The sequence below is a fragment of the Cajanus cajan genome, chromosome 1, assembly GCF_000230855.2.
Source record: "Cajanus cajan strain Asha chromosome 1, NIPB_CcT2T_4, whole genome shotgun sequence".
NCBI classification, from domain to species: domain Eukaryota; kingdom Viridiplantae; phylum Streptophyta; class Magnoliopsida; order Fabales; family Fabaceae; genus Cajanus; species Cajanus cajan.
This window is the reverse complement of record NC_138517.1, coordinates 81,162,180-81,189,990: the sequence shown is the minus strand read 5'-3', so window position 1 is coordinate 81,189,990 and position 27,811 is coordinate 81,162,180. Positions and strand designations below refer to the sequence as shown.

At 35.7% G+C, this 27,811-nt stretch overlaps 3 protein-coding genes across 3 annotated transcripts; 2 read left to right on the top strand and 1 right to left on the bottom strand.

Annotated features, from left to right (window-relative positions):
* Positions 1–358: 358 nt before the first annotated feature.
* Positions 359–8,315, bottom strand: LOC145952178 (uncharacterized). The gene is made up of 2 exons (XM_083064403.1): positions 5,586–8,315; positions 359–611 (listed from the first exon to the last, which is right to left on the bottom strand). The coding sequence occupies exons 1-2, from the start codon at positions 6,640–6,642 to the stop codon at positions 601–603; spliced, it is 1,068 nt and encodes a 355-aa protein (XP_082920529.1). The 5' UTR covers positions 6,643–8,315; the 3' UTR covers positions 359–600.
* A 3,596-nt stretch (positions 8,316–11,911) lies between these two features.
* Positions 11,912–12,584, top strand: LOC109790869 (putative lipid-binding protein AIR1). The gene has a single exon (XM_020350115.3). The coding sequence runs from the start codon at positions 11,974–11,976 to the stop codon at positions 12,352–12,354; it is 381 nt and encodes a 126-aa protein (XP_020205704.1). The 5' UTR covers positions 11,912–11,973; the 3' UTR covers positions 12,355–12,584.
* A 7,686-nt stretch (positions 12,585–20,270) lies between these two features.
* Positions 20,271–26,920, top strand: LOC145952177 (uncharacterized). Its single transcript, XM_083064400.1, has 2 exons — positions 20,271–21,656; positions 26,554–26,920. The coding sequence occupies exons 1-2, from the start codon at positions 20,615–20,617 to the stop codon at positions 26,589–26,591; spliced, it is 1,080 nt and encodes a 359-aa protein (XP_082920526.1). The 5' UTR covers positions 20,271–20,614; the 3' UTR covers positions 26,592–26,920.
* Positions 26,921–27,811: the final 891 nt, after the last annotated feature.

The following is a 27,811-nucleotide window of genomic DNA, read 5'->3' as shown; positions in this document are numbered from 1 at the left end:
GGGTCGTGGCACCAATAGAAAGGAAACCTTGGCAGCCCGCCAAAGTAGAATCCCCCGTCCTCCAAAGGGTTGACACCAGCAAGAGTGACCCGAAAAAACTCCTGCCTGTAATTTTTATATGAAGGGGAGTAGGGGGTAAACAGACCCCCCTCCTTACCTCCATTTAAAGACAAGGTCCCGTACGTAGGACCACCCGCCTTCAACTGGTAAATAGAAAGGAAGACCGGCAGGGATACCTCCATCCCTAGAACTCCACTCAAGATCTCGAACGCCCTCAAAAAGCCCCAGCTGTTGGGATGCAACTGACTGGGGGCTGTAACGACCCGCCCTAGGCCGTCACATCAATAACCAACCAAAATAAAATATATGAAATAAAGAAAATAGAGCAAAAGCCAGCTACGCTAGAGTGTAATTATACAATAGCATATAAATTGTTTCCAAAATATATAATATAATCTGCTATGGCAGAGTCATCATCCTTAGTAAAGTTATACAGTAATCCAAAAGATAATATAATATAGACACCCTAGGTGCTGGTCAAGCTCTAAACCTTGCTACTACTCAAAGCAGCTATCAGAAGACTTCTTGCTATCCCAAGCCTCACACCTGATCTGCTCCCCCACAAAGTGAGATCATCACAGTCCAAACCACATGGAAAACATGCAAGGGTTAGCACATATAAAACCAACCATAGTACATGATAAAATATCATTAAACAGATATTTATCCATAATATATATATATATCCGCACCAAGGAAATAAACATTATAAATAGTTATTTCCATGCCAAATATAAATCAAATCTAAAATCCAATGCATACAATCCACACCATTTGTATACATATTCCACATCCAGAAACAAAGTCACACCACTGTATAATTATTCCATGATCTCACACCAACATATCCTCACAATGTTGGCCATCAACACCATCCACCAAGTGTTGACACGCACGCTGAAACATATCAGCAACACAGGAATCACACCTGACCTCTCATGGAAAATATACAGCTGGAATTACGTCGTCACGTAACCCTGGTGATCATGGCCACTTCATCCATCGGTATGACTCGGCCTGGCCCCCATACCGGTAGCAAATAGAATACTTAAAGGAGTACTTCAGAATCCACCTAACATCTGAAGTGGTTTATCATATAACCTTTGGAAAAGTTCCACATTGGAACCCTCACCATGGGATTCCCAATTTCAGATTTTTCCAAAGATTATATCCTGATCTCACCAAGAGATCTAATCCATACCATAACCTTACTCCTTTAAGTCCTATTTACTTTTCCAAACCACATACACAGCATATTCCATAATTAAACATATATCCTAACCATGCCAAATTGTCAATATAATAATAATATAATTATCCAAAACAACCATCAACTTGAATAAATAACAATCTTCATACAAACAAAATAGCATATTAAAATTATACTATTCCTATCATGGTCATACGCACTAGATTAATTTTATAAGCACTACTCTTACTTAACATACTAGATTAATTTTATAAATGCCACCCTTACTTGGATAATCCTGAACTGAAACTCGGGCAGAACCTCCACCTCTTTCCTTAAACAGGAACCGAAACTCGGGCAGAATCTCCTCTACTGGATTCTCCTTCCTTTCTCTCCTCTTTCCTCTCTCTTTCTCCCTTTCTCTCTCTAGAAATTTTCTCTCTCAAGGCATACATTCCCAACACCCCAAGGCCCCTATTTATAGCAAAATTTCGCCACCTAACCAGAACGGCCCGTTCCGGAAACGGAACGCCCGTTCTGAATCCTTCAGAACAACGTAAATTTTTCGTCTGGAACGGCCCCGGAACGGCCCGTTTCGAAACCCAGCAGAACGGCCCGTTCTCCTTTCGGAACGGCCCGTTCTGCAAGGAGAACGCCCTGTTCTCCAAGCAGAACGGCCCGTTCTGCAAGGGGAACGCCCCGTTCTCCAAGCAGAACGGCCCGTTCTCCTTTGGAGAACGGCCCGTTCCGGCCCTGTACTGCACAAACCCAGAACACACATTTTTCTCTTTTGGAACGGCCCGTTCCGCTTTTGGAACAGCCCGTTCCAAAATCCGAAAATGCCCCAAAAATTTTAATAAAAATTACGAAAATGCCACCGATAATTACTAAAATGCCATCCAATAATAAAATTACAAAAATACCCCTATACCTTTGAAAATTTACGAAAATGCCATAATAATAAAATGGGTATTACAATTCTCTCCAACAACAAAATTTTCGTCCTCGAAAATTCACTTACTCTAAAAGAGATATGGGTATTGATCCTTCATCCTTTCCTCCAACTCCCAAGTAGCTTCATTAGTAATCTCATCCCAAATAACTTTCACCAAATTGATAGATTTACCTCGCAACTGTTTAACTTTCTTATCTGCCACTGAAACTGGCTGTTTCTCAAAAGTTAAATTTTCCTTAACTTGTACTGCCTCTGATTCCAAGACATGACTTGGATCGTGAATATATTTCCTCAGTTGTGAAACATGGAACACATCATGCAGATTAGAAAGGAATGGAGGTAATGCAATCTGATATGCCACTGGTCCAATCCTCTTGAGAATTTGATACGGTCCAATAAACTTAGGATTCAACTTCTTAGCTTTGATAGCTCTTCCCACACCTGTGGTAGGAGTTACTTTCAAAAACACATGTTCTCCTTCTGAAAATTCCAAAGGTTTCCTCCTTTTGTCTGCATAAGACTTTTGCCGACTCTGAGCAGCTCTCATTCTTTCCTGAATTTGTTTCACCTTTTCAGTAGTCTGTAAGATGATCTCTGGCCCTACCATCATTGATTCTCCCTCTTTAAACCAACACAAAGGTGTTCGACATTTCCTCCCATACAGAGCCTCAAACGGTGCCATTCCTATACTTGCATGAAAACTGTTATTATAAGTGAACTCGACCAAAGGCAACATCTCTTCCCAATTCCCTAGATGATCCAAAATACAAGCCCTCAACAAGTCCTCCAAAGATTGGATAGTCCTCTCAGACTGCCCATCAGTTTGTGGGTGATAAGCAGAACTGAGCCTCAACTTAGTCCCTAACGCTTGATGCAAACTTTGCCAAAATCGGGATGTAAAACGAGGATCCCTATCAGAGATGATACTGGAGGGCACACCATGTAATCTAACAATCTCCTTAATATACAATTGAGTTAACCTTTCTAAGGACCACTTTATATTCACCGGAAGAAAATGAGCACACTTAGTTAATCTATCCACAATCACCCAAATAGAATTACAATTCTTAGCAGACCTTGGTAATCCAACAACAAAATCCATGGTTATACTATCCCATTTCCATTCAGGGATCTCCATCATTTGTAACAAACCTCCTGGTTTTTGATGTTCTACTTTAGCTTTTTGACACACAATGCAAGATGCAACATACTCAGCTATCTCCCTCTTCATACCATTCCACCAGAACATTTTCTTCAAATCTTGATACATTTTTGTCATACCTGGATGTACACTTAACTTACTTTTATGACCTTCCTCAAGTATCAACTTCTTCAACTCCTCATCTTGTGGAATACAAATTCTACCCTTGTACCTCAAGATTCCATCCATATCTTGTTCAAATCCTTCAGCTTTCTCAGAACCCAACAACTCTCTAACCTTATTCAATCTCGTATCCTGAACTTGTTTTTGTTTCACCATCTCTAAGAAATCACTAGTAATGATAGTCATACCACAACTAATAAAATCTGAGGCAATCACAACATTAAGATTCATATCCCTGAATTTCTCTACCAACTCCATCTCTTTAACCATCATGTAAGACATATGAAGTGATTTTCTACTCAAAGCATCTGCCACCACATTTGCTTTACCTGGATGGTACATTAACTGAAAATCATAATCTTTCAAAAATTCAATCCACCTCCTTTGCCTCATATTTAACTCTTTCTGATCAAACAAATATTTCAAACTCTTAAGATCACTGAACACATCAAACTTTGCTCCATAGAGATAATGTCTCCAAATTTTCAAAGCAAAAACCACCGCAGCCAACTCTAGATCATGCGTAGGATAATTTCGTTCATGAATCTTTAACTGTCTAGATGCATAGGCCACAACCTGTCTATCTTGCATAAGAACACATCCTAAACCTTGATGAGATGCATCACAATAAACCTCAAAAGATTTATTAGGATCTGGCAGAATCAACACTGGAGACGAAGTCAACTTTTCCTTTAACTCTTGAAAACTCCTTTCACACTCCTCCGTCCATATAAAAGGATGATCCTTCCTGGTCAGCTGTGTCAAAGGCATAACTATTTTAGAAAATCCTTCTATAAATCTTCTATAATAGCCAGCCAATCCCACAAAACCTCTAATTTCAGTAACTGATTTTGGACGCTCCCACCTCAAAATCGCTTCCACCTTAGTAGGATCAACTGCAATTCCTTGTGCAGAAATCACATGACCCAAGAACTTAACTTCAGATAACCAAAACTCACATTTTGACAACTTTGCAAATAACTGTTTCTCCTTCAATACCTGCAAAACTATCCTCAGATGTTCTCTATGTTCTTCCATAGATTTAGAATAAACCAGAATATCATCAATGAACACCACCACAAACTTATCCAGAAAGGATCTGAAAATCCTGTTCATATAATCCATGAAAATAGCTGGAGCATTCGTCACTCCAAAAGGCATGACAACATACTCATAATGACCATACCGAGTCCTGAAAGCAGTCTTTGGTATGTCCTCCTCCTTTACTCGAATCTGGTGATACCCAGATCTCAAATCAATCTTGGAGAAAACAGAAGCTCCCCTCAATTGGTCCATCAAATCATCTATCCTTGGCAAAGGATACTTATTCTTGATTGTCAATTTATTTAATTGCCTGTAATCCACACATAACCTCACACCACCATCCTTCTTCTTTACCAATAACACTGGTGCTCCCCACGGAGAGACACTTGGTCTGATCATCTGCTTCTCCAAAAGCTCCTCAACCTGCTTTTTCAATTCAAACAACTCCGCTGGTGCCATTCTATAAGGAGAAATGGACACTGGTCCCGCCCCTGGTATAAGATCAATACTAAACTCTAACTCTCGCTTTGGTGGTAATCCAGGAATATCATCCGGAAAAACCTCTGGAAATTCTCTAACAACATCAATACTATTCAACAACTTTTCATTCTCTATACTAATAAAAGATAAGATCATAAACCCAAGAGCTCCATCCTTCAACAACCCATCCACCTGTCTATTAGAAATAAATCTCTCCTGTTCATCAGTAGGAAAGATTAATTTCTTCTCTGAACAATCTATCAAAATCCTATTGGCAGAAAGCCAATCCATCCCTAAAATCACATCCAAATCGGATAGAGGTAAACAAAACAAATTCACTTTATAACAACGCCCTTCCACCTCCACTGGACATCTCAAACAAACTTCAGAAGTCAAAACAGACCCTGAAGCTGGGGTAGAAACAACTAGATCCACACACAAGAAACTCACAACCAAATTTAACCTTCTCACACATTCATAAGAAATAAAAGAATGTGAAGCACCAGAATCAAATAAAATAGAAATATCATTACCATCAGCTTTGCCCTTTCCTTTTACCAGCTCAGATGTCGTCTCAGCTTCAGCACCTGTTAAAGCAAAGACACGACCTGCTGCAGTAGGCCGATCCACTTTCTGGTTCTCTCTAGCTGGAATATTTTTGACATTGCAATCTTTAGCCATGTGACCCACCTTGCCACATTTAAAACACGTATAGTTCTTTGTAGGACAATCCCTTATCATATGTGGGCCTCCACATCTATAACATCTAACAGCTCCTGTAGTAGTCCCCATTGGTTTCTTATTAGCATTCCCAATTTGAAACTGAGATGGTCTCTTTTGAGGATGTTTCCCCCTACCAAATCCAGATGATCCCTCTGGGCCCTTTGCCATTTTATTTCCTCCTTCAAATCTTTCCACTGTTTTTGCCTTTTCAACTAAAACTGGAAACTCCATAATTTCCATAGGAACAATGGTTTTCTTCAGCTCAAATCTTAAACCCTCACTAAACTTCCTGCATCTCCAGGCTTCAGTGATAGCTTGAGAATAATACTTAGCCAAGTGTTCAAACTTGACCACATACTCTTGTACTGACATATTTCCTTGATGCAATCTCAAAAATTCAGCTTCCTTAGCATATCTGGCACTATCTGGAAAATATTTCTCCAGAAACACCTTTTTAAAGTTATCCCAATTTACCGCTTCACCTCTAGCCTCCATCATAGCTTGAGCACCCTTCCACCAGAAGCTAGCCTCACCCACTAGCATATAAACAGCATAATTTAGCTTCCTCTCCTCTGGACACTGCATCACCATGAAGATTTTCTCCATCTCCTCAATCCATTGATCAGCAACTTCAGGTCCATTAACACCTGTAAATTGAGGAGGATTCCCTTTTCTAAATTCTGACAAGCCCCTATATTCATCAGGTACTTCAGTCCTAGCTGCTTCAGCTGCAGCCCGGTTAGTCTCCATCTGAGCCAACAAAGTATTCTGTTGTCCAATAGCAGCAGCAATTAACTCCATAGCTTGAGCAATTTGCCGCCCATCCATGCTTGAAGAAGAATTAGAATGATTTCCCCTACCAGCCATCCTAAAAAGGTCAAAGAACTTTATGAGTTTACACGAAACTCAATAAGAAATTCCTAATCAAGATTAAGAAACTCATGAGTTACTCATGAAGTTCCTTTCATTTCCACACAACGGAAATGCAACAAGACCATTTCCCACAAACCCTAAAGAGACTTGACCAGCTCTGATACCAAAATTGTAACGACCCGCCCTAGGCCGTCACATCAATAACCAACCAAAATAAAATATATGAAATAAAGAAAATAGAGCAAAAGCCAGCTACGCTAGAGTGTAATTATACAATAGCATATAAATTGTTTCCAAAATATATAATATAATCTGCTATGGCAGAGTCATCATCCTTAGTAAAGTTATACAGTAATCCAAAAGATAATATAATATAGACACCCTAGGTGCTGGTCAAGCTCTAAACCTTGCTACTACTCAAAGCAGCTATCAGAAGACTTCTTGCTATCCCAAGCCTCACACCTGATCTGCTCCCCCACAAAGTGAGATCATCACAGTCCAAACCACATGGAAAACATGCAAGGGTTAGCACATATAAAACCAACCATAGTACATGATAAAATATCATTAAACAGATATTTATCCATAATATATATATATATCCGCACCAAGGAAATAAACATTATAAATAGTTATTTCCATGCCAAATATAAATCAAATCTAAAATCCAATGCATACAATCCACACCATTTGTATACATATTCCACATCCAGAAACAAAGTCACACCACTGTATAATTATTCCATGATCTCACACCAACATATCCTCACAATGTTGGCCATCAACACCATCCACCAAGTGTTGACACGCACGCTGAAACATATCAGCAACACAGGAATCACACCTGACCTCTCATGGAAAATATACAGCTGGAATTACGTCGTCACGTAACCCTGGTGATCATGGCCACTTCATCCATCGGTATGACTCGGCCTGGCCCCCATACCGGTAGCAAATAGAATACTTAAAGGAGTACTTCAGAATCCACCTAACATCTGAAGTGGTTTATCATATAACCTTTGGAAAAGTTCCACATTGGAACCCTCACCATGGGATTCCCAATTTCAGATTTTTCCAAAGATTATATCCTGATCTCACCAAGAGATCTAATCCATACCATAACCTTACTCCTTTAAGTCCTATTTACTTTTCCAAACCACATACACAGCATATTCCATAATTAAACATATATCCTAACCATGCCAAATTGTCAATATAATAATAATATAATTATCCAAAACAACCATCAACTTGAATAAATAACAATCTTCATACAAACAAAATAGCATATTAAAATTATACTATTCCTATCATGGTCATACGCACTAGATTAATTTTATAAGCACTACTCTTACTTAACATACTAGATTAATTTTATAAATGCCACCCTTACTTGGATAATCCTGAACTGAAACTCGGGCAGAACCTCCACCTCTTTCCTTAAACAGGAACCGAAACTCGGGCAGAATCTCCTCTACTGGATTCTCCTTCCTTTCTCTCCTCTTTCCTCTCTCTTTCTCCCTTTCTCTCTCTAGAAATTTTCTCTCTCAAGGCATACATTCCCAACACCCCAAGGCCCCTATTTATAGCAAAATTTCGCCACCTAACCAGAACGGCCCGTTCCGGAAACGGAACGCCCGTTCTGAATCCTTCAGAACAACGTAAATTTTTCGTCTGGAACGGCCCCGGAACGGCCCGTTTCGAAACCCAGCAGAACGGCCCGTTCTCCTTTCGGAACGGCCCGTTCTGCAAGGAGAACGCCCTGTTCTCCAAGCAGAACGGCCCGTTCTGCAAGGGGAACGCCCCGTTCTCCAAGCAGAACGGCCCGTTCTCCTTTGGAGAACGGCCCGTTCCGGCCCTGTACTGCACAAACCCAGAACACACATTTTTCTCTTTTGGAACGGCCCGTTCCGCTTTTGGAACAGCCCGTTCCAAAATCCGAAAATGCCCCAAAAATTTTAATAAAAATTACGAAAATGCCACCGATAATTACTAAAATGCCATCCAATAATAAAATTACAAAAATACCCCTATACCTTTGAAAATTTACGAAAATGCCATAATAATAAAATGGGTATTACAGGGGCCGCATTAATATAGTTCAAAAAATCACTTTCGAACTGCGTAAAGGGAAGGCAAACACCCAAATCTCTGAAAAAGCTCTCATATACATAAAATGAGGGGGGATCAGCAGACCTTTTCATGTACACACCCTCGCCAGCCGAACAAGGCTCCAGTCGGACCATCCGAGAGACGGAGGGGTCACAAATCCTGTGCGTCTCCCACAGCGCATCGACCTCCGGTTGCGATTCAAAGACACTCGCAAACCTGGCCATTTCGTGTTTGACCCACTCATAACCAAGAATGCCCAGCTCTGAATCTCCGGGCGGAGGCGCCCCTTTTGCCTCGGCGGCGACCACCCGCCTTGCCACGCACCCTACCCCTAGTGGAGGCAGAAGACTTGCCGCCATAACCGCCAGCCATCAAGAAAACACAAAGAAAACGGAAACGAGGAGCAAACAAAGACGAGACGTGCGCAAGAAGCCGATAGACAGAAAAAGAGTAAAGCGAAAAGGGCAAAGGCGCGAGAAAGGGAAAAGCCTCTCCCCGAAATTCAAAACCGCCAGGCTACGTGTCGACCAAGGGGCACGCCTGACAAAACATTAAATGCAAGTCATCATAGCTTAACCGCCATTTCCTTTAGTGCGCCGACCGCACGTTTCAGAAATGAACAGCCGCGCCACGTGGCGAAGCCCCAGATAGCGTACGCACCAAGTCGCTCCCCCTCCAGCAAGCCCGGTCTTAACTCCTCAACCTACGACTTTCGGAGCTCGGGGGGCTAGTGTACTAACCGTACTTCGCACCCGGGCTCCGAGCCCGGATTAGTGTTACAAACAAGTAACCCCGGGCACGCGCTGCGCGACGTCAGCCCCGTATTTGAGCAAATCATACCTGATTCCAAGGATCTCGTCCCAGACCAGATCCGCCCTTCAATTATATCATATCATATCATGATATATCTTATCTCAAGCCCAAAAAGGCCCAAGGCAAACCTAATTCAGTACTCCAAGGTACGTGCATTACTTATACGAGACTATTACTCATACAAACCCTAACTTTGGCATCGGAGTCTCTTTTGCAGGTACCTCCCCCATCTCGGAGCACCAATACACCCAGCGAAGGAGGCTCATCAATCTTACCCGGCAGATCAGCTCTACAGCAGATTTCCGGTAAGAACATATATATATATATATATATAAAAGGAGAAGAGAGATTCACTTATGTAAGTTTATCTACACTTATTTTACTCAATAATTCGTATTTTACAATAAATTTCAACAATCCAACTTTTAAATTAAAAATTCTTAATCATAGATCAAAATTGTAAAGTTTTAAAAAATTTTAAAATTATTTAATATTTCATTTTATTAACTTAAATTATCGTATAAAATATTTTTATGATTATCTATTAATTTGAATTAATAAAATAAAATATTAAATAATTTTTAAATTTTTACAAAAAATTTACATACTTAATTTATATTTTAATTTAACAGTTGAATCGTTAAAATTTATATAAAATATTAATTATTAAATAAAATAAATCAAAGTAACCTTAGTCTTGAAATAAGTGATTTCTTCTCGTATAAATATAAATGGTCCACACGCTATTGCAAAGTAAACGATTAGAATTTAACGTGCTTTTGTATATGGGACTGATTTTCATTTTACTCGCCTTTGCATGTCTTGTTTATTTTCAGTTTTCACTTTTTAATTACAAATTGTTACGTAGTTTTTTATTCGTTCCTGTTTTTAATTTATACATAATAAAAAAGGAGTTATTTTTCATGCTGATTTAAAGTTTTAATAAGTATTAATTTGAATATTATATGGTGCTGATTTTGTTTTTTAATTGAAGGTACTAAAAGAAATTCAAACAAAATAAATTAATTCTCTGCTACAACGATTAAACTATATTAAACGTTTGACTTTTGTGAAAATGCATGTAATATAATTATAAAGTATTAATCACTAACAACACTTTTAACTGTTATCATTGTTAAAATCAGTTTTTGGAAAGATTCTATTTGAAATCAATTATGTTAGAAGATAATATAATTGAATAAGTTAATATAGTGTAAAATATTAAAATTATTTGATAAAAATTTAATTAATAATTTTATAGTTTCAAAACTAGAAAATAATTGATATGTTATATTAAATCAAAATCAAATATAAAATTTATCTAAAGCTCAAAATTTCAAAACACGAACACGAATACTACTTGTATTCACGTAACCTTTGTCATGAGACTCACAATAGTTACCTTTTGAGATTAACTAATTCTCTAATATTTTTTCTATATTAAATATAAATTATTATGTTATACGAGAATATTTTTTAAAAATTTATTTGATGAGAAAATTTATAAAAATTCTTTTAGTCTCTTATTTAATTTAATTTTTTATTTATTATAAATTTTTATTAATTAAATATTAATATTTTTATTTAAAGTATTAATAAATAATAAAAATAATGTTGTACTACAATATAAATTTAAAACAAAATTTATGCATTTAAAAAATATTTATTTATAAAATTTTAATTATAACTTATCCATTCAAACATAATATTTATTTGTATATATAATTTATTATAAATTTTAATTATATATAATAAATATGTTTCTGTATCGTAAATATTTAAAAAAAAAATACTAGTTCATAATGTTAATTTGTAATAATACATTTTGAATTATTGTTGTGACTACGTTATTGAATACTACGTTATTGAATACTATCCACGAATTGAGACTCCAATTAATTTCTTCACAAATTAGGATATGAATAACACGATCGATGAATTAGTAATGTATCTTTGTGGCCAATCACAAGCCTAGATTTTTTTCTTGTCTTGTCTGTGTGATTTCAATTTGTCTTGGACGCCATGGAAGGCAAAAACGGGCCAATTGCACACATCTACTTGCTTGTTATTAATCTGCAAAGTTATTATAATAATTAATATCTCTTTACGTCAATTTCCCCTCATCAAAAAAAGAACAGAAACTGTAGGCGTTTGGTGCTACAGTGATTCAATTTAATTAGGCATCGATCATGTGTTGCCATGCAGCCAGGGTGCCAGCTTGTGAAGCATCTCAATTATCATCCCATGGGTTCACGGGCTTTCTTAAGAAGTAATTAATAATAATTTAAAACTAAGAAACCAAAAACCACAAAATTAGTTACCTATAAAACCCCCCTTACATTTCTCCAACTTTCATCACCACAAACTAAGAACTAATAATCACCTTATTAGTTGTGTGAAATGGCATCCAACAAGGGCACTGTTGCATTTGCTCTATTCCTTTGTCTCAACATGCTTTCCTACACTATGGTGAGGTCCACCTACATCCCTGTGATCCCAGACCCATCGGTGCCCTACCAAAAGGGTACATGTCCTATAGATGCACTCAAGTTGGGTGTGTGTGCCAAAGTGTTGAACTTGGTCAATGTTAAATTAGGGTCACCACCAACCCTACCTTGTTGCAACCTCATTCGTGGTCTTGCTGATCTTGAAGTTGCTGCTTGCCTTTGCACTGCTCTCAAAGCTAACGTCCTTGGCATCAACCTTAACGTTCCCATTTCCTTGAGTGTTATTCTCAACAACTGTGGAAGGAATGACACCTCTTTCCAGTGCCCTCCTTGAATTCATCACAATTCCACATCATGTCTTTTCTCATATATATTTCGCATCTCTTTATGCTTTCTTTTCTCTTTTCATCAATTCATGTTCTGATCCTAATTTCTCACTCTCATGCCTTAACCACTGTTCTACTATTGGACGAAGGATTACTCATCATTCATCATCATCCTCGTCACCATCTTTCGTTGCATGTGTAAAACCAGTGGTACCAATAAAATTACGTCATTCTTATATATTTCCAGAAGACATTTGTCATTTTAAGAAAAATACATATATATTTCTTTAAGTAGATTACACTCACATTCATGAGATTCGGTGAAATTACATGTAATCTTTTTATTTTTAATGCTTGCAACAATTAATTTCTCTTATAAGGAGTTACAATGTAATATATTTTAAGCAATTAAGCAAATTAATATAATATTTAAGAAGTGTAATATTTTTAAAGAATTAAAGTAAGATTAGTGTAAGGATAGAAATAATAAGAAATGTATGTGTAATTTCATTAAACTTTACTTAATATCTATGTAATTTGTTCTATTTCTTTTTAATTTGTGTAAACATCGAGCATATTTTGAATAATAAAAAAATTTAGCCTTATATAAGGATTAGTTGTATTACGACATGTTAATTAAACTTACTATATAAAAAGATATTTGATCCAAAAGATGTATCTTTGATTTTAGATGTATACAAAAATAATGTTTGACAAATAAAAATTATGTTTTATAAGTGTAAATTAATATTTACTTATTAATTTTAAAATATTGTATGAATCATGTTTATAAAATAGAATGTGCAAAGTATATTTTATTTCATTAACTTCTGTTGATTGACTGAATCTAAATAATATTGTGCTTAGATTTATAAGAACTAACCATAACTTACTTTGATGAAGTTCCAAAAAATCAAAGAAGGAATAGAGAAACCATCAATTGCATGCGTAACAAAAGTTATACGAGAAACCAAAATGAAGAGATTGAACTTCTATATTTCTCATATCTTATTACATGCGTAGTATATATGGTATTTATAGAACAAAGTAACTGGAATGCTAAAATCAAGACGTTAGAAAGCTGTTAATTACGAACAGAATGCAGTCTTATTAACTAATTTGTTAACTGACCAACTAAAGCTAGCTCATCACTTGTCAAATATTTACCATGTTGGGTATAGTTTTTAGATAACTTAGTAAAAATGTGATGGAATATTATTGTTAAATGTGATTAAACATTTTATTTAACTCGAAACGGCTAATTAAACTACATAATTTACTTTTGATAGCTTTATGAATTTCGCTAAGCATCACTGATTCATGACAACTTAAGATTGTTTATAACCAATAACAATTGCTTTGATATATATAAATGGCGACATTCCTTGTTTCATTTTATCTGTACACTCTTCATTATGTGTAGTGAATCTACTTTTTCGGTATGGAAAAAAAAAAAAGTCACGTAAAATTAGCAGATATTTAGAGTTTATAATCATGTTGATCTTTGTTTTTGATCATGTGCCTAAAAAGTATTTTATTAAGAAAATAAACTTTATTTCATTGTCTCCAATCTCCATAGCTCAAAATGGATTATAGTTTCCGATTATTTGTTAAATGATCACAATGCCAAATTTGACTTTTTATAGCACACTTATTATAGTAATTTTATGATGAATTACTATGAAACAAAGTATGAAAACTTTTCCTTTAAAAAAAGTATGAAAACTTTTATTACAGTTAAAATACACTGTATATAATAGGATAGATATCTATTATAGTGTTATAGTGATTCATTACAAAAATACTAGTATCTAAAAAAAAAATTTAAAAACAAAAAGTTGGGCGCATTATTACGTAATACCTCAATGTAGTACATGGTATGCATAACTGGACAGGTTCCAAATTTCTGAAGTTATTAAATTAAATTGTAATAATAATAAAAGATAACATTAACGTGAGCTACAATTTTCTGGGGTTAAAAAATAAATATCTGCAATTTAATCAAGATTATTAAAATTCCATTATTTGTGCACATTTCTGAGGGTTACAATAATTCTCGTTAAATAACCTCCGTTAAATACAACAAAATTTTTTTTAAGTGTTTTCTCAAATATTAAACCAATCACATACTTTTACAAGAAACGTTGACATTTTCATATATCCATCAGATAATATCCCACATAACCTGAACAATATGGCCCATATTACATTATCCCAATACAATATAAACAAAGAAGAAGAAAAAAAAGCCCATTTGAAATATCCAATAGAAAACAATGCAACTTTGGACTGTTTGTTTAAGTTTTTTTTTTTTTTTTTTTTATAAATATTATTTTAATAAAATAAATATTTTTTTTTATGTGTTTGTCTAAATTGTAACTTTAAAAAGAAAAATAGCTCATAAGGGGTCTTGGTAATACTTGTTTTGCTTGGTACTTTATTAAGGATATAAATGTAACGACCTAGCTGGTCACTACACATCGTACCGCACACTAGAAACACCACACAGAAAGGAACAAGTGTATACATATAGGGTCTAGAATATATACATATACAAGGTCCAAGTCTGGATAGAGTTAAAGTGTACAAAATACATCAAATGCTACTACACCAAGTAGCTAAAACATCAAAACATTAAAGGAAATCAGCCCTATCTACCATCTGCAGTCCTGCCACTAGCCACCAACATATCCCTGCTCTGCTCCCATACATTGTATGATCATTGCAGTCCAAACACCATGGAAACAACAAAGGGTAAGCTAGTGAAAAGAAATCAACATACATATATAACAATATGATAGTAAACAGCTACAACTAATCAGCACACCAGCACAGCTTATACTACCCCACAACATTCAACAATGTCAGCACCGCAAAGCGGCAATATCAGCACTGCGTACTACAAGAAAAATTATTATTATCTACGGAATATTATCTATGAAATTTTTTTCGTAGATAATGTTTAGTTATCCACGGAATATTATCTATGGAATTTTTTCCGTAAATAATTTTTAGTTATCTACGGAATATTACCTACGGAATCATTTCCGTAGATAATTTTTAGTTATCTACGGAAATTTTCGTAGATAAGTTATCTACGGATTTTTCCGTAGATAACTTATCTACGGACTTTTCCATAGATAACTTCACCCATAGATAAATTTCGTAGGTAAAACATTTTATTTGAAACATCAGTTAACATATTTTATTATCTTTTCATTTTAATTTATTCTAAAATAATTCAAATATTTAATTTAGCATCATTAAAAAAATAATCATTATAAGATTTAATTTTTTTAATTTAATTATTTATTATAATACTTTTAGTCACCGTATTGACCAAAAAATATATTTTTATTAAAATATTTTAAAATTTTAGTTAATTAATTATAATATTTTAAAATAAATATTTTTAAATTAGATAAGTTATCTACGAAAATTTCTGTAGATAACTTTACCCGTAGATAAATTCTGTAGGTAATACATTTTATTTAAAACATCAATTATCATATTTTATTATCTTTTCATTTTAATTTATTGTAAAATAACTAGAATATTTAATTTAGCATCATTAAAAAAATAATCATTATAATATTTAATTTTTTAATTTAATTATTTATTATAATATTTTTAGTCACTATATTGACCAACAAATATATTTTAAAATTATTTTTGATTAAAATATATTTTAAAATTTTAATTAATTCATTATAATATTTTAAAATAAATATTAATAAAAATTGTCATTAGATAAGTTATCTACGGAAATTTCTGTAGATAAGTTATCTATGGATGGATTTTTCTATAGATAACTTATCTACGGAAAAATTCGTAGATAACTTATCTACGAAAATATCCGTAGGTAACTTATCTACGGATTTTTTCGTAGATAAGTTATCTATGAAAATTTTCGTAGATAACTTCACCCGTAAATAAATTTCTTAGGTTAATTAACATATTTTATTATCTTTTCATTTTAATTTATTGTAAAATAATTAGAATATTTAATTTAGCATCATTAAAAAAATAATCATTATAAGATTTAATTTTTTTAATTTAATTATTTATCATAATAGTTTTAGTCACCGTATTGATCAAAAAATATATTTTTGATTAAAATATTTTAAAATTATTTATGATTAAAATATATTTTAAAATTTTATTTAATTCATTATAATATTTTAAAATAAATATTATTAAAAATTGTCATCTTAAAGTTTTTTATTTTTATAAATTAATTGATGATAAAAAAAAATAACATACTAATATATGGTTTTAAATTTGATATGAAAATATTATGATATAATTAGATAAGATTTTAAATTAGTATTTTATTAATGATTTATAATTAGAAAATAAAAAAAGAATAAATCTATTTTTTGAATTTTATATCTTTGATTTAAGATGAATAAATATATTAATTTAATTAATAATTTATTTAAAATGTTAAATTTAATTTATAAAAATAATATTTTAAAAGAGAAGGGTTATAATATTACCAATGTAACTTTTATTAAATGTGAATTTTATACATTCAACCGTTAGATTAAAATTTTTATACTCTTAGCTCATATATACAAAATTTTATATTAATTCAAGATGATTTGATACTTCATTCTTGTAAAATAAAATTGACATAATATATACATTTCAAAATATACTAAAATGTGAACACTTTGATTACCTTCAAGTTGTTGTTCAATTTTAACAAAATTTGATATAAACATATAAAGTGATATGAACTTTCAATCTAACAGTTGAATTTACAAAATTCACATTTAATATAACATTATTGAGCGGTGTAATACTTAGTAAAAGTTATACTAGTGTTATTCCAGACTTTTAAATTTATAATAATTAATTTAAATTGTATCATAATATTAATTTTAAATAGAAATAAGTAGATTGTTAATTATACAAGTAAGTATATACATATAAATAAATATTAATTAAATATAATATAATAATTATTATTATTGGTAATATAATTATTATATATTTTTATATTTTTATAGCTGTCTGGACATACAAAAATGAGATGGATTCAAAAATAGTATAAGTATGAGATTGTACTTAAATGAATTAATTTGTACTACTTATACTAATAATATGCATTAGCTTTTCTGTAGCCTATCTCATCAGAACTCCACAGTTAAGCGTGCTTGACCTGGAGTAGTATTGGGATGGGTGACCTTCTGGGAAGTTTCCTAAAAAAGGTGCAATGAGAACAAAACATGTTGAAAAGTGAAGTGTAATGAAATAACATCCTTGAGAGGCCAAATATGAGGGTTATTACATTAATAAATTTATTAAAATTAAATAAAAATTTCCTGAAAGTTATCTACGGATAAAATCCGTAGATAACAACTTTCATGAGTTATCTACGGAAAATTCCGTAGATAATATTTCGTAGATAACGTTATCTACGACCTTATTATCTACGGATTTTTTTTCCGTAGATAACAACACCACTCAAGTGGCTATAACAGCGCCGCATAATAACAGCACTGACTTAGCGGCTATAACAGCACCACAATAGTGGCTAATAACAGCACCGACATAGCGGCTAGAACAACACCACAATAGTGGCTAATGGTCAACATACAGCTCAACTAACACAGCTCACAACACAGCACAATAAATTGGCATACATCACAACCAAGTAGTATTCAACACGGCTTACTACTCACAACTCAGCTCAACATTCTATAGTACAACAATACTATAATTCAGCATTTAAAATCATCAATCACAACCTAGCTCAGCACAACAATATACATATATTACAGCTTAGTTCAGCATAAAATAACATCTATCAACACTTTCAGCAAAATTTAACAGCTATCAGCATATAATTCAACATCATCATACGCGCCCGGCGCACTCATGGTCGCGCCCAGCGCGGCTCAACCAGAGAGCACCAGGGGCCAGCGCGCCCGGCGCAAGAATACTCGCGCCCGGCGTGACCCAACCAGAGAACCCAAGGTTCTCATGTAACACCCAAATTTTTATTATTATTTTAATGGCATTTTCGTAATTTTAATAAAGTTATAGGGGTATTTTGGGTTCTGGAACGGGCCGTTCCAAAAGTGGAACGGGCCGTTCCAAATGTTGAAAATGTGAGGTTTTTGTAGTCCCAGAACGGCTTTGGAACGGGCCGTTCCGGTATGGAGAACGGGCCGTTCCGGAAGGAGAACGGGCCGTTCTTCTGAGATTGAGAACGGGCCGTTCTGATTTCAGAACGGGCCGTTCTGGTTTTTTGGGAACGGGCCGTTTCGATTTTGGAACGGGCCGTTCCAGTTACAAATTTTGCCCAGATTTGAAGGATCCGGAACGGGCCGTTCCGAAATCAGTACGGGCCGTTCCGGGTGCGTCAGATTGCCTATAAATAGGGGCAGGGGGTGAAATTTTTTATACAGAGGAAGAAAGTGAAATTTTAGAGAGAGAAAGAGAAGAGAGAGAGAGAGAGAGAGAAAGAAAGAGAAAGAAAGAGAGAGAGAAAGGAAGAGGGAATCCAGAGGAGGAGGCTCTGCCTAAGTTCAGCTCCGCTTATCCAGGTAAGGGGGGGAGTGAGAACCTCGCTCAGGGGTGTAGGGATAATTGTTGGATAGTTGTTTGTCGGATTGGCCCCAATCCTTTGTCGTTATTCTGTTTAATTTCTATTTACTCTACTTTGCTTTTTTGTTGGAGGTGCCGTTGTTCTGTCTAAATTTCTATTTACTCTACTTTGCTTTTTGTTGAAGGTGCCGTTGTTCTGTCCGATTTTCTATTTATTCTACTTTGTTTTTGTTGAAAGTGCCGTTGTTCTGTCTGATTTTCTATTTACTCTACCTTGTTCTTTGTTGAAAGTAATAAATGAATATGAAATTAATGTTAATAATAAATAAGTTTTAATATGAATAAGAATGCTCTCTGGATCTCTGTGAATACCTATGCGGACCTTAAGAGGAGTATTGATGACATGACCATGTGAAATATGGACAAATGACATGAGACCTAAGAATTGACTATTGAGACAAACTATGATTATGAGACTATGACAAATGAGGACATGATGTACTAAATGAAATTATGTAACAAGTTAAATATTGAGTCAATGAGATTATGATGGTATGACATGCATCATACGCATATATTATTCCAGGTGTGCCGCTGAGGCCGCATACCAGTGATGTAACTTGCTAACCAGGTGTACCTTCGGGTCGCCAGTGATGTAACCAGGTGTACCTTTGGGTCACCAGTGATGTAACCAGGTGTGCCTTAGGGTCACCAGTGATGATATGTGAAACTTCCTTATGGCGCCACATGCATGCATTTATAAGTCAAGATCATGACATCATTGCATGATAAATGAATATATATGTGATATTGATGATGTATGTGTATTATTTATAAGTGACTTATATTTGTTGTGTGTGTGAGTGCTATCTAGCCTTTATTTCTGCACCTGAAACTGAGTGAGATGTTTCTCACTCCCTTGTTGTTTTTGTATATGTTTAAATTATGTTGCAGGTGATCAGCATCATGAGGATGTTGGTGATGAGGCTTAAAGGCTTCAATTGGGCATGCTCTGATAGGATGTGACATCGGGGCATAGTTATTTTAGTTTAATATGTTATTGTTTTAATAACTTTAGTTTCTCTTCTTTGTAATTTCTAACGAAGAGATAACGTAGATAAAGTTTATAATTCAAGGAAAATGTATGTTAAGAATTGTAATTTGAACGTTCTTGATAAAAGACCAGAATGAATATCTTTATTTATATTTTATTACATGATTTGGAAAATATAAATTGATTCCTAACCAGGAGGCACTGCCACCTTTACTGGAGTTAATTTATATTTCCTTTATTATTATTTGTATATATATGATTTCTTGTTTTACACTAAATTGTATTGAAAATCTTAACTTCTTTTCTTTTATAATTTTTACACTGGAGTTATGATTTATGAGTTACGAATGTGAATCTTCTACCTTGTTATATTTGAAATATTTGTCAACTATGAAAGATTTTATTTACCCAAAAAGAAGATAAGAAATATTTTATTGTTACATTTGTTGTATATTAATAACGGGGTAGAGGGTGTGACATTTAGTGGTATCAGAGCCTGGTTGATCTAATCGACCGTGAGTTATGAGTTTACTATGCTTATTTGGTTTACTATGTTTATTTGGTACATGAATGATGGACTGAATTGATTGTAAAACTTGTTGGTATGATAGTATGATGATTGATTATGTTTATTGATTGTATTATTTTCTTAGACTATGGCTGGTAGAAATGATCGTGCGATTGCCGATGCTCTTCAAGCATTAGCACAAGCTATGAATAATAACAATAGGACTGAGGTCGCTCCTAACTGGTTGGAGCAATTTCAACGAAATCACCCACCTACCTTTAAAGGAGGATATGACCCAGATGCTGCTATGAATTGGCTAACAGAAATAGAAAAAATTTTCAATGTTATGGATTGTCCCATCGCTCAGAAGGTGAAGTTGGCCACATTCATGTTGACTGCTAATGCTCACTTTTGGTGGGAAGGAGCACTTCGGAGGATGATTGATGGAGGGGTGCACTTGAATTGGGACAACTTCAAGAAGGTCTTTCTTGAGAAGTATTTCCCGGATGATGTGAGAAGTCGGAAAGAAATGGAATTCCTTGAGCTGAATCAAGGGAACGACACAGTGGCTGTGTATGCTGCCAAATTTGATGCTTTGGTTCGTTATTGCACACACTACCATGGTGAGGGTGGTGAAAGAGCTAAATGCATAAAATTTGTAAATGGTCTGCGTCCTGAAGTGAAAACTGCAATTAACTATCAGGAGATATATCACTTTCCCACTCTGGTCAATAAGTGCAGCATTTATGATCATGACAACCGTGCTCGTGCTGCTTTTTATAAAGGAGTTGGAGGTCCTATCCGTGCTGTGAGTTCTAGTACTTCGGGAAGGAGTAAGCCTTACTTCGCTTCTAATAGATTTCAAGGGAGTAAAGCTGCTGCTAATAAAAGTAAGTTGCTTACTAGAGGATCCACTGTTAGTGCTACTGGAAGTGTTGGAGGGTCTGTGTCCACTCCTTCAGTAAGATGCTGGAAGTGTGGACTTGTTGGTCATAATCAGTCTGAGTGTCGTGACAGGGAAGTTACCTGCTTCAACTGCAATGGTAAAGGTCACATCAGTACCCAATGTCCTGAATCACAAAGAACACGTGTTATGGGATCGGGTTCGCAAACTGAGCGTCCAAAGACTGTGGGGAGAGTATTTGCTCTTAGTGGTGCTGAAGCTTCTCGGTCAGAAAATTTGATACAAGGTACTTGTTTCATAGCTGAGACTCCTTTTGTTGTACTATTTGATTCTGGTGCAACTCATTCCTTTATTTCTGTCTCTTGTGTCCAAAAATTGAATTTGCCTGTGTCTTTGTTAGATTTTGATTTAGTTGTGGAAACCCCTACTAATGGTCCTGTGACTACATCCCTAGTGTGTTTGAAATGTCCTTTGACAGTTTCTGATAAGCAGTTTCTAGTTGACTTAATTTGTTTGCCTCTTAGTCAATTAGATGTAATTCTTGGTATGGATTGGTTATCTTCTCACCATGTCCTTTTAAACTGCTTTGAGAAATCTATTTCCTTTGGTGAATGTAAGAGTACGGAATTTCTTAGTGCTGCTGACATTAAAACTTGTTTAAAAGACAATGAAAAAGTGTACATGATCTTAGCTTCTTTAACACTTGAGACTGATAGTAAGCTAGATGAGATTCCCTTAGTGAGAGAATTTCCAGAAGTATTTCCTAAGGATGTGTCTAGTTTACCACCTGAGAGAGAGATTGAGTTTAGCATAGACTTAGTACCAGGTACCCCACCTATATCTATAGCATCCTATAGGATGTCCCCTACAAAGTTAGTTGAGCTTAAGAAACAAATAGAGGAATTACAAGGAAAACAATTCATTAGGCCTAGTGTCTCGCCTTGGGGAGCGCCTGTTTTGTTGGTTAAGAAGAAAGATGGGAGCATGAGGTTGTGCGTAGACTATAGGCAACTGAATAAAGTGACCATTAAGAATAAGTATCCTTTGCCTAGGATAGATGACCTTATGGATCAACTAGTTGGAGCTTGTGTGTTCAGTAAGATAGATTTAAGGTCAGGATACCATCAGATTAGAGTGAGAGCTGAGGATGTTCCTAAGACTGCCTTTAGAACCCGCTATGGGCACTATGAGTATTTAGTTATGCCTTTTGGTGTGACTAATGCACCTGGTGTTTTTATGGACTACATGAATAGGATCTTTCACCCTTACTTGGATAGATTTGTAGTGGTCTTCATAGATGATATCCTAGTGTATTCCAAGACTAGGGAGAAGCATGTTGAGCACCTTAGGATCGTTCTTCAAACCCTTAAGGAGAGGCAGTTGTATGCAAAATTGTCAAAATGTGAATTTTGGTTGGATAGTGTGAACTTTCTAGGACATGTGATATCCAAGGGTGGAATAGCTGTAGATTCTGCTAAGGTAGAAGCTGTGTTAGAGTGGAGAACACCTAAATCAGTATTTGAGATTAGGAGTTTTCTAGGACTAGCTGGTTATTACAGAAGGTTTATAGAGAATTTCTCTAGGCTAGCTCTTCCTTTGACTAAGCTGACGAAGAAAGACCAACCTTTTGTGTGGGATTCTAAGTGTGAGGAAAGTTTTCAAGAACTTAAGAGGAGATTAACTAGTGCTCCTGTGTTAGTATTACCTGATCCTAGTAAGACTTTTGAGGTATTTTGTGATGCTTCTAAATTGGGTTTAGGAGGAGTGCTTATGCAGGAGGGTAAGGTAGTAGCCTATGCTTCAAGACAACTTAAAATTCATGAGCAAAACTATCCTACCCATGACCTTGAGTTAGCTGCAATAGTTTTTGTGCTCAAGTTGTGGAGACATTACTTGTTTGGGTCTAGATTTGAGGTTTTTAGTGACCATAAAAGCCTTAAGTACTTGTTTGACCAAAATGAATTGAATATGAGGCAGAGGAGATGGTTAGAGTTTCTTAAGGATTATGACTTTCAATTAAATTATCACCCTGGCAAGGCTAATGTTGTAGCTGATGCTTTGAGTAGAAAATCTTTGAGAATGTCTTCCTTGATGATTAGGGAATTGCAATTGATTGAGGAATTTAGGGATATGAGCTTAGGGTGTGAGTTGACCTCTAAGAGTATTAAGTTGGGAGCTTTAAGAGTGACTAATAGCTTGATAGATGAGATTAGAGAAGGTCAGAAGATGGATCCTTTCTTATTGAGTCGGGTAGAGAAGTTGAATCAAGCTGTGAAAAGTGAGTTTAGAATTGGAGTGGATGGAGTTTTAAGATTTAAGGATAGGTTGTGCATTCCTAGTGTGCCAGAACTTAAGAGAGCAATCCTGGAAGAAGGTCATAAGAGTATCCTTAGTATCCATCCAGGAGCCACTAAGATGTACCAAGACCTTAAGAAGATGTTTTGGTGGCCTAAGATGAAGAGGGAAGTGGAGGAATTTGTGTATGCTTGCTTAGTATGTCAGAAAGCTAAGGTAGAACACCAAAAACCTTCAGGTTTGATGCAACCTTTAGATGTGCCTGTGTGGAAGTGGGATAGCATCTCTATGGATTTTGTAGTTGGGTTACCTAAGACTGTGAAGAACTTGGATGCTATATGGGTCATTGTGGATAGATTGACTAAGTCTGCCCATTTTATTCCCATTAATATTAGGTACTCTTTGGAGAGGTTAACCAAGTTGTACATCAGTGAGATCGTGAGGTTGCATGGAGTTCCTACTAGTATTGTGTCTGATAGAGATCCTAGGTTCACCTCTAGATTTTGGGAGAGTTTGCATAAGGCTTTAGGCACTAAGCTTAGATTGAGTTCAGCTTACCATCCCCAAACAGATGGCCAAACTGAGAGAACCATACAATCTTTGGAAGACTTGTTGAGGGCTTGCATCTTAGAACGTGGGGGTAGTTGGGATAGTTTCCTACCTTTGATAGAATTTACCTACAATAATAGCTACCATTCTAGTATTGGGATGGCACCATATGAGGCTCTGTATGGTAGGAGATGTAGAACACCTTTATGTTGGGTAGAACCTGGAGAGAATGTCATGTTAGGACCTGAGATAGTTCAACAAACTACTGAACAGGTTAAGATGATCCAAGAGAAGATGAGAGCAACCCAGAGTAGGCAAAAGAGTTATAATGACAAGAGGAGAAAAGACCTTAAGTTTAAAGAAGGTGATCATGTATTCCTTAAAGTCACTCCTTGGACAGGAGTAGGCAGAGCACTGAAATCTCGTAAGCTTACTCCACGTTTCATTGGTCCTTATCAAATTCTTAAAAGAATCGGTGAAGTGGCCTATCAAATTGCTTTACCTCCATCTCTTTCAAATCTCCATAGTGTCTTTCATGTTTCCCAACTCAGAAAGTATGTCCATGATCCTTCCCATATCATTGAGTCTGACAACATTCAGTTGAAGGATAATCTTACTTATGAAACGGTTCCTCTAAGGATTGATGACAAGAGAGTGAAACAACTAAGAGGAAAGGAAATCCCTTTGGTTAAGGTCGTTTGGGGAGGAAATATTGAAGAAAGTGCTACATGGGAATTAGAAAGCAAGATGCGAGAAGCTCATCCATTTCTGTTTTCAGGTAAATTTCGGGGACGAAATTTCTAAAAGGAGGGGAGAATTGTAACACCCAAATTTTTATTATTATTTTAATGGCATTTTCGTAATTTTAATAAAGTTATAGGGGTATTTTGGGTTCTGGAACGGGCCGTTCCAAAAGTGGAACGGGCCGTTCCAAATGTTGAAAATGTGAGGTTTTTGTAGTCCCAGAACGGCTTTGGAACGGGCCATTCCGGTATGGAGAACGGGCCGTTCCGGAAGGAGAACGGGCCGTTCTTCTGAGATTGAGAACGGGCCGTTCTGATTTCAGAACGGGCCGTTCTGGTTTTTTGGGAACGGGCCGTTTCGATTTTGGAACGGGCCGTTCCAGTTACAAATTTTGCCCAGATTTGAAGGATCCGGAACGGGCCGTTCCGAAATCAGTACGGGCCGTTCCGGGTGCGTCAGATTGCCTATAAATAGGGGCAGGGGGGTGAAATTTTTTATACAGAGGAAGAAAGTGAAATTTTAGAGAGAGAAAGAGAAGAGAGAGAGAGAGAGAGAGAAAGAAAGAGAAAGAAAGAGAGAGAGAAAGGAAGAGGGAATCCAGAGGAGGAGGCTCTGCCTAAGTTCAGCTCCGCTTATCCAGGTAAGGGGGGGAGTGAGAACCTCGCTCAGGGGTGTAGGGATAATTGTTGGATAGTTGTTTGTCGGATTGGCCCCAATCCTTTGTCGTTATTCTGTTTAATTTCTATTTACTCTACTTTGCTTTTTTGTTGGAGGTGCCGTTGTTCTGTCTAAATTTCTATTTACTCTACTTTGCTTTTTGTTGAAGGTGCCGTTGTTCTGTCCGATTTTCTATTTATTCTACTTTGTTTTTGTTGAAAGTGCCGTTGTTCTGTCTGATTTTCTATTTACTCTACCTTGTTCTTTGTTGAAAGTAATAAATGAATATGAAATTAATGTTAATAATAAATGAGTTTTAATATGAATAAGAATGCTCTCTGGATCTCTGTGAATACCTATGCGGACCTTAAGAGGAGTATTGATGACATGACCATGTGAAATATGGACAAATGACATGAGACCTAAGAATTGACTATTGAGACAAACTATGATTATGAGACTATGACAAATGAGGACATGATGTACTAAAGGAAATTATGTAACAAGTTAAATATTGAGTCAATGAGATTATGATGGTATGACATGCATCATACGCATATATTATTCCAGGTGTGCCGCTGAGGCCGCATACCAGTGATGTAACTTGCTAACCAGGTGTACCTTCGGGTCGCCAGTGATGTAACCAGGTGTACCTTTGGGTCACCAGTGATGTAACCAGGTGTGCCTTAGGGTCACCAGTGATGATATGTGAAACTTCCTTATGGCGCCACATGCATGCATTTATAAGTCAAGATCATGACATCATTGCATGATAAATGAATATATATGTGATATTGATGATGTATGTGTATTATTTATAAGTGACTTATATTTGTTGTGTGTGTGAGTGCTATCTAGCCTTTATTTCTGCACCTGAAACTGAGTGAGATGTTTCTCACTCCCTTGTTGTTTTTGTATATGTTTAAATTATGTTGCAGGTGATCAGCATCATGAGGATGTTGGTGATGAGGCTTAAAGGCTTCAATTGGGCATGCTCTGATAGGATGTGACATCGGGGCATAGTTATTTTAGTTTAATATGTTATTGTTTTAATAACTTTAGTTTCTCTTCTTTGTAATTTCTAACGAAGAGATAACGTAGATAAAGTTTATAATTCAAGGAAAATGTATGTTAAGAATTGTAATTTGAACGTTCTTGATAAAAGACCAGAATGAATATCTTTATTTATATTTTATTACATGATTTGGAAAATATAAATTGATTCCTAACCAGGAGGCACTGCCACCTTTACTGGAGTTAATTTATATTTCCTTTATTATTATTTGTATATATATGATTTCTTGTTTTACACTAAATTGTATTGAAAATCTTAACTTCTTTTCTTTTATAATTTTTACACTGGAGTTATGATTTATGAGTTACGAATGTGAATCTTCTACCTTGTTATATTTGAAATATTTGTCAACTATGAAAGATTTTATTTACCCAAAAAGAAGATAAGAAATATTTTATTGTTACATTTGTTGTATATTAATAACGGGGTAGAGGGTGTGACATCTCACGCACCTGGCACAATTTAGATTGTGCCTAGCGCATGCCCAGGCAGAGACTCCAAGGAGTCTCACGTGCCCAGCGTGGCCTAACCCGCGCCCAGCGTGTGGAAGGTAGAGACCTACTAAGGTCTCGTGCCCAGCACAATTCGAATTGCGCCCGGCGCCCTCATGGCAAAGACTCCCAAGGAGCCTCCGCGCCCAGCGAGACCAAACTCGCGCCTAGCGCAGCACCAGAAACCCCAAAACATGTCACAACTGATATCGCGCCCGGGGTGGTCCCCATCACGCCCGGCGTGAGCCATCCAGAGGCTCTCCTTCTCAAGCTCGCCCAGCGCATACACCTTTGCGCCCGGCAGGCTTGCCTAAAAGGAGCCTCCAGGTGGTGTAACATCCCAAAATTTTATTTTTATGTATTGGGATTATTAGAAGGTTTATCATATTTTTACGTATTTTACTATTCATATATACGTATTTTACTATTTATGTATACGTATTTTACTATTTATGTATACGTATTTTACTATTCATGTATACGTATTTCTAAATAGTATTTTTTTTCAATTATTAGAATTTGAATAGGAAATGGCTGCGGTGGAATGCAGAGGCTGCGGAATTCAATTGAGTTCCAATTCTATTTATTTGAATATTTTAATAAAAAGTAACTTTTAATATATAATAATGA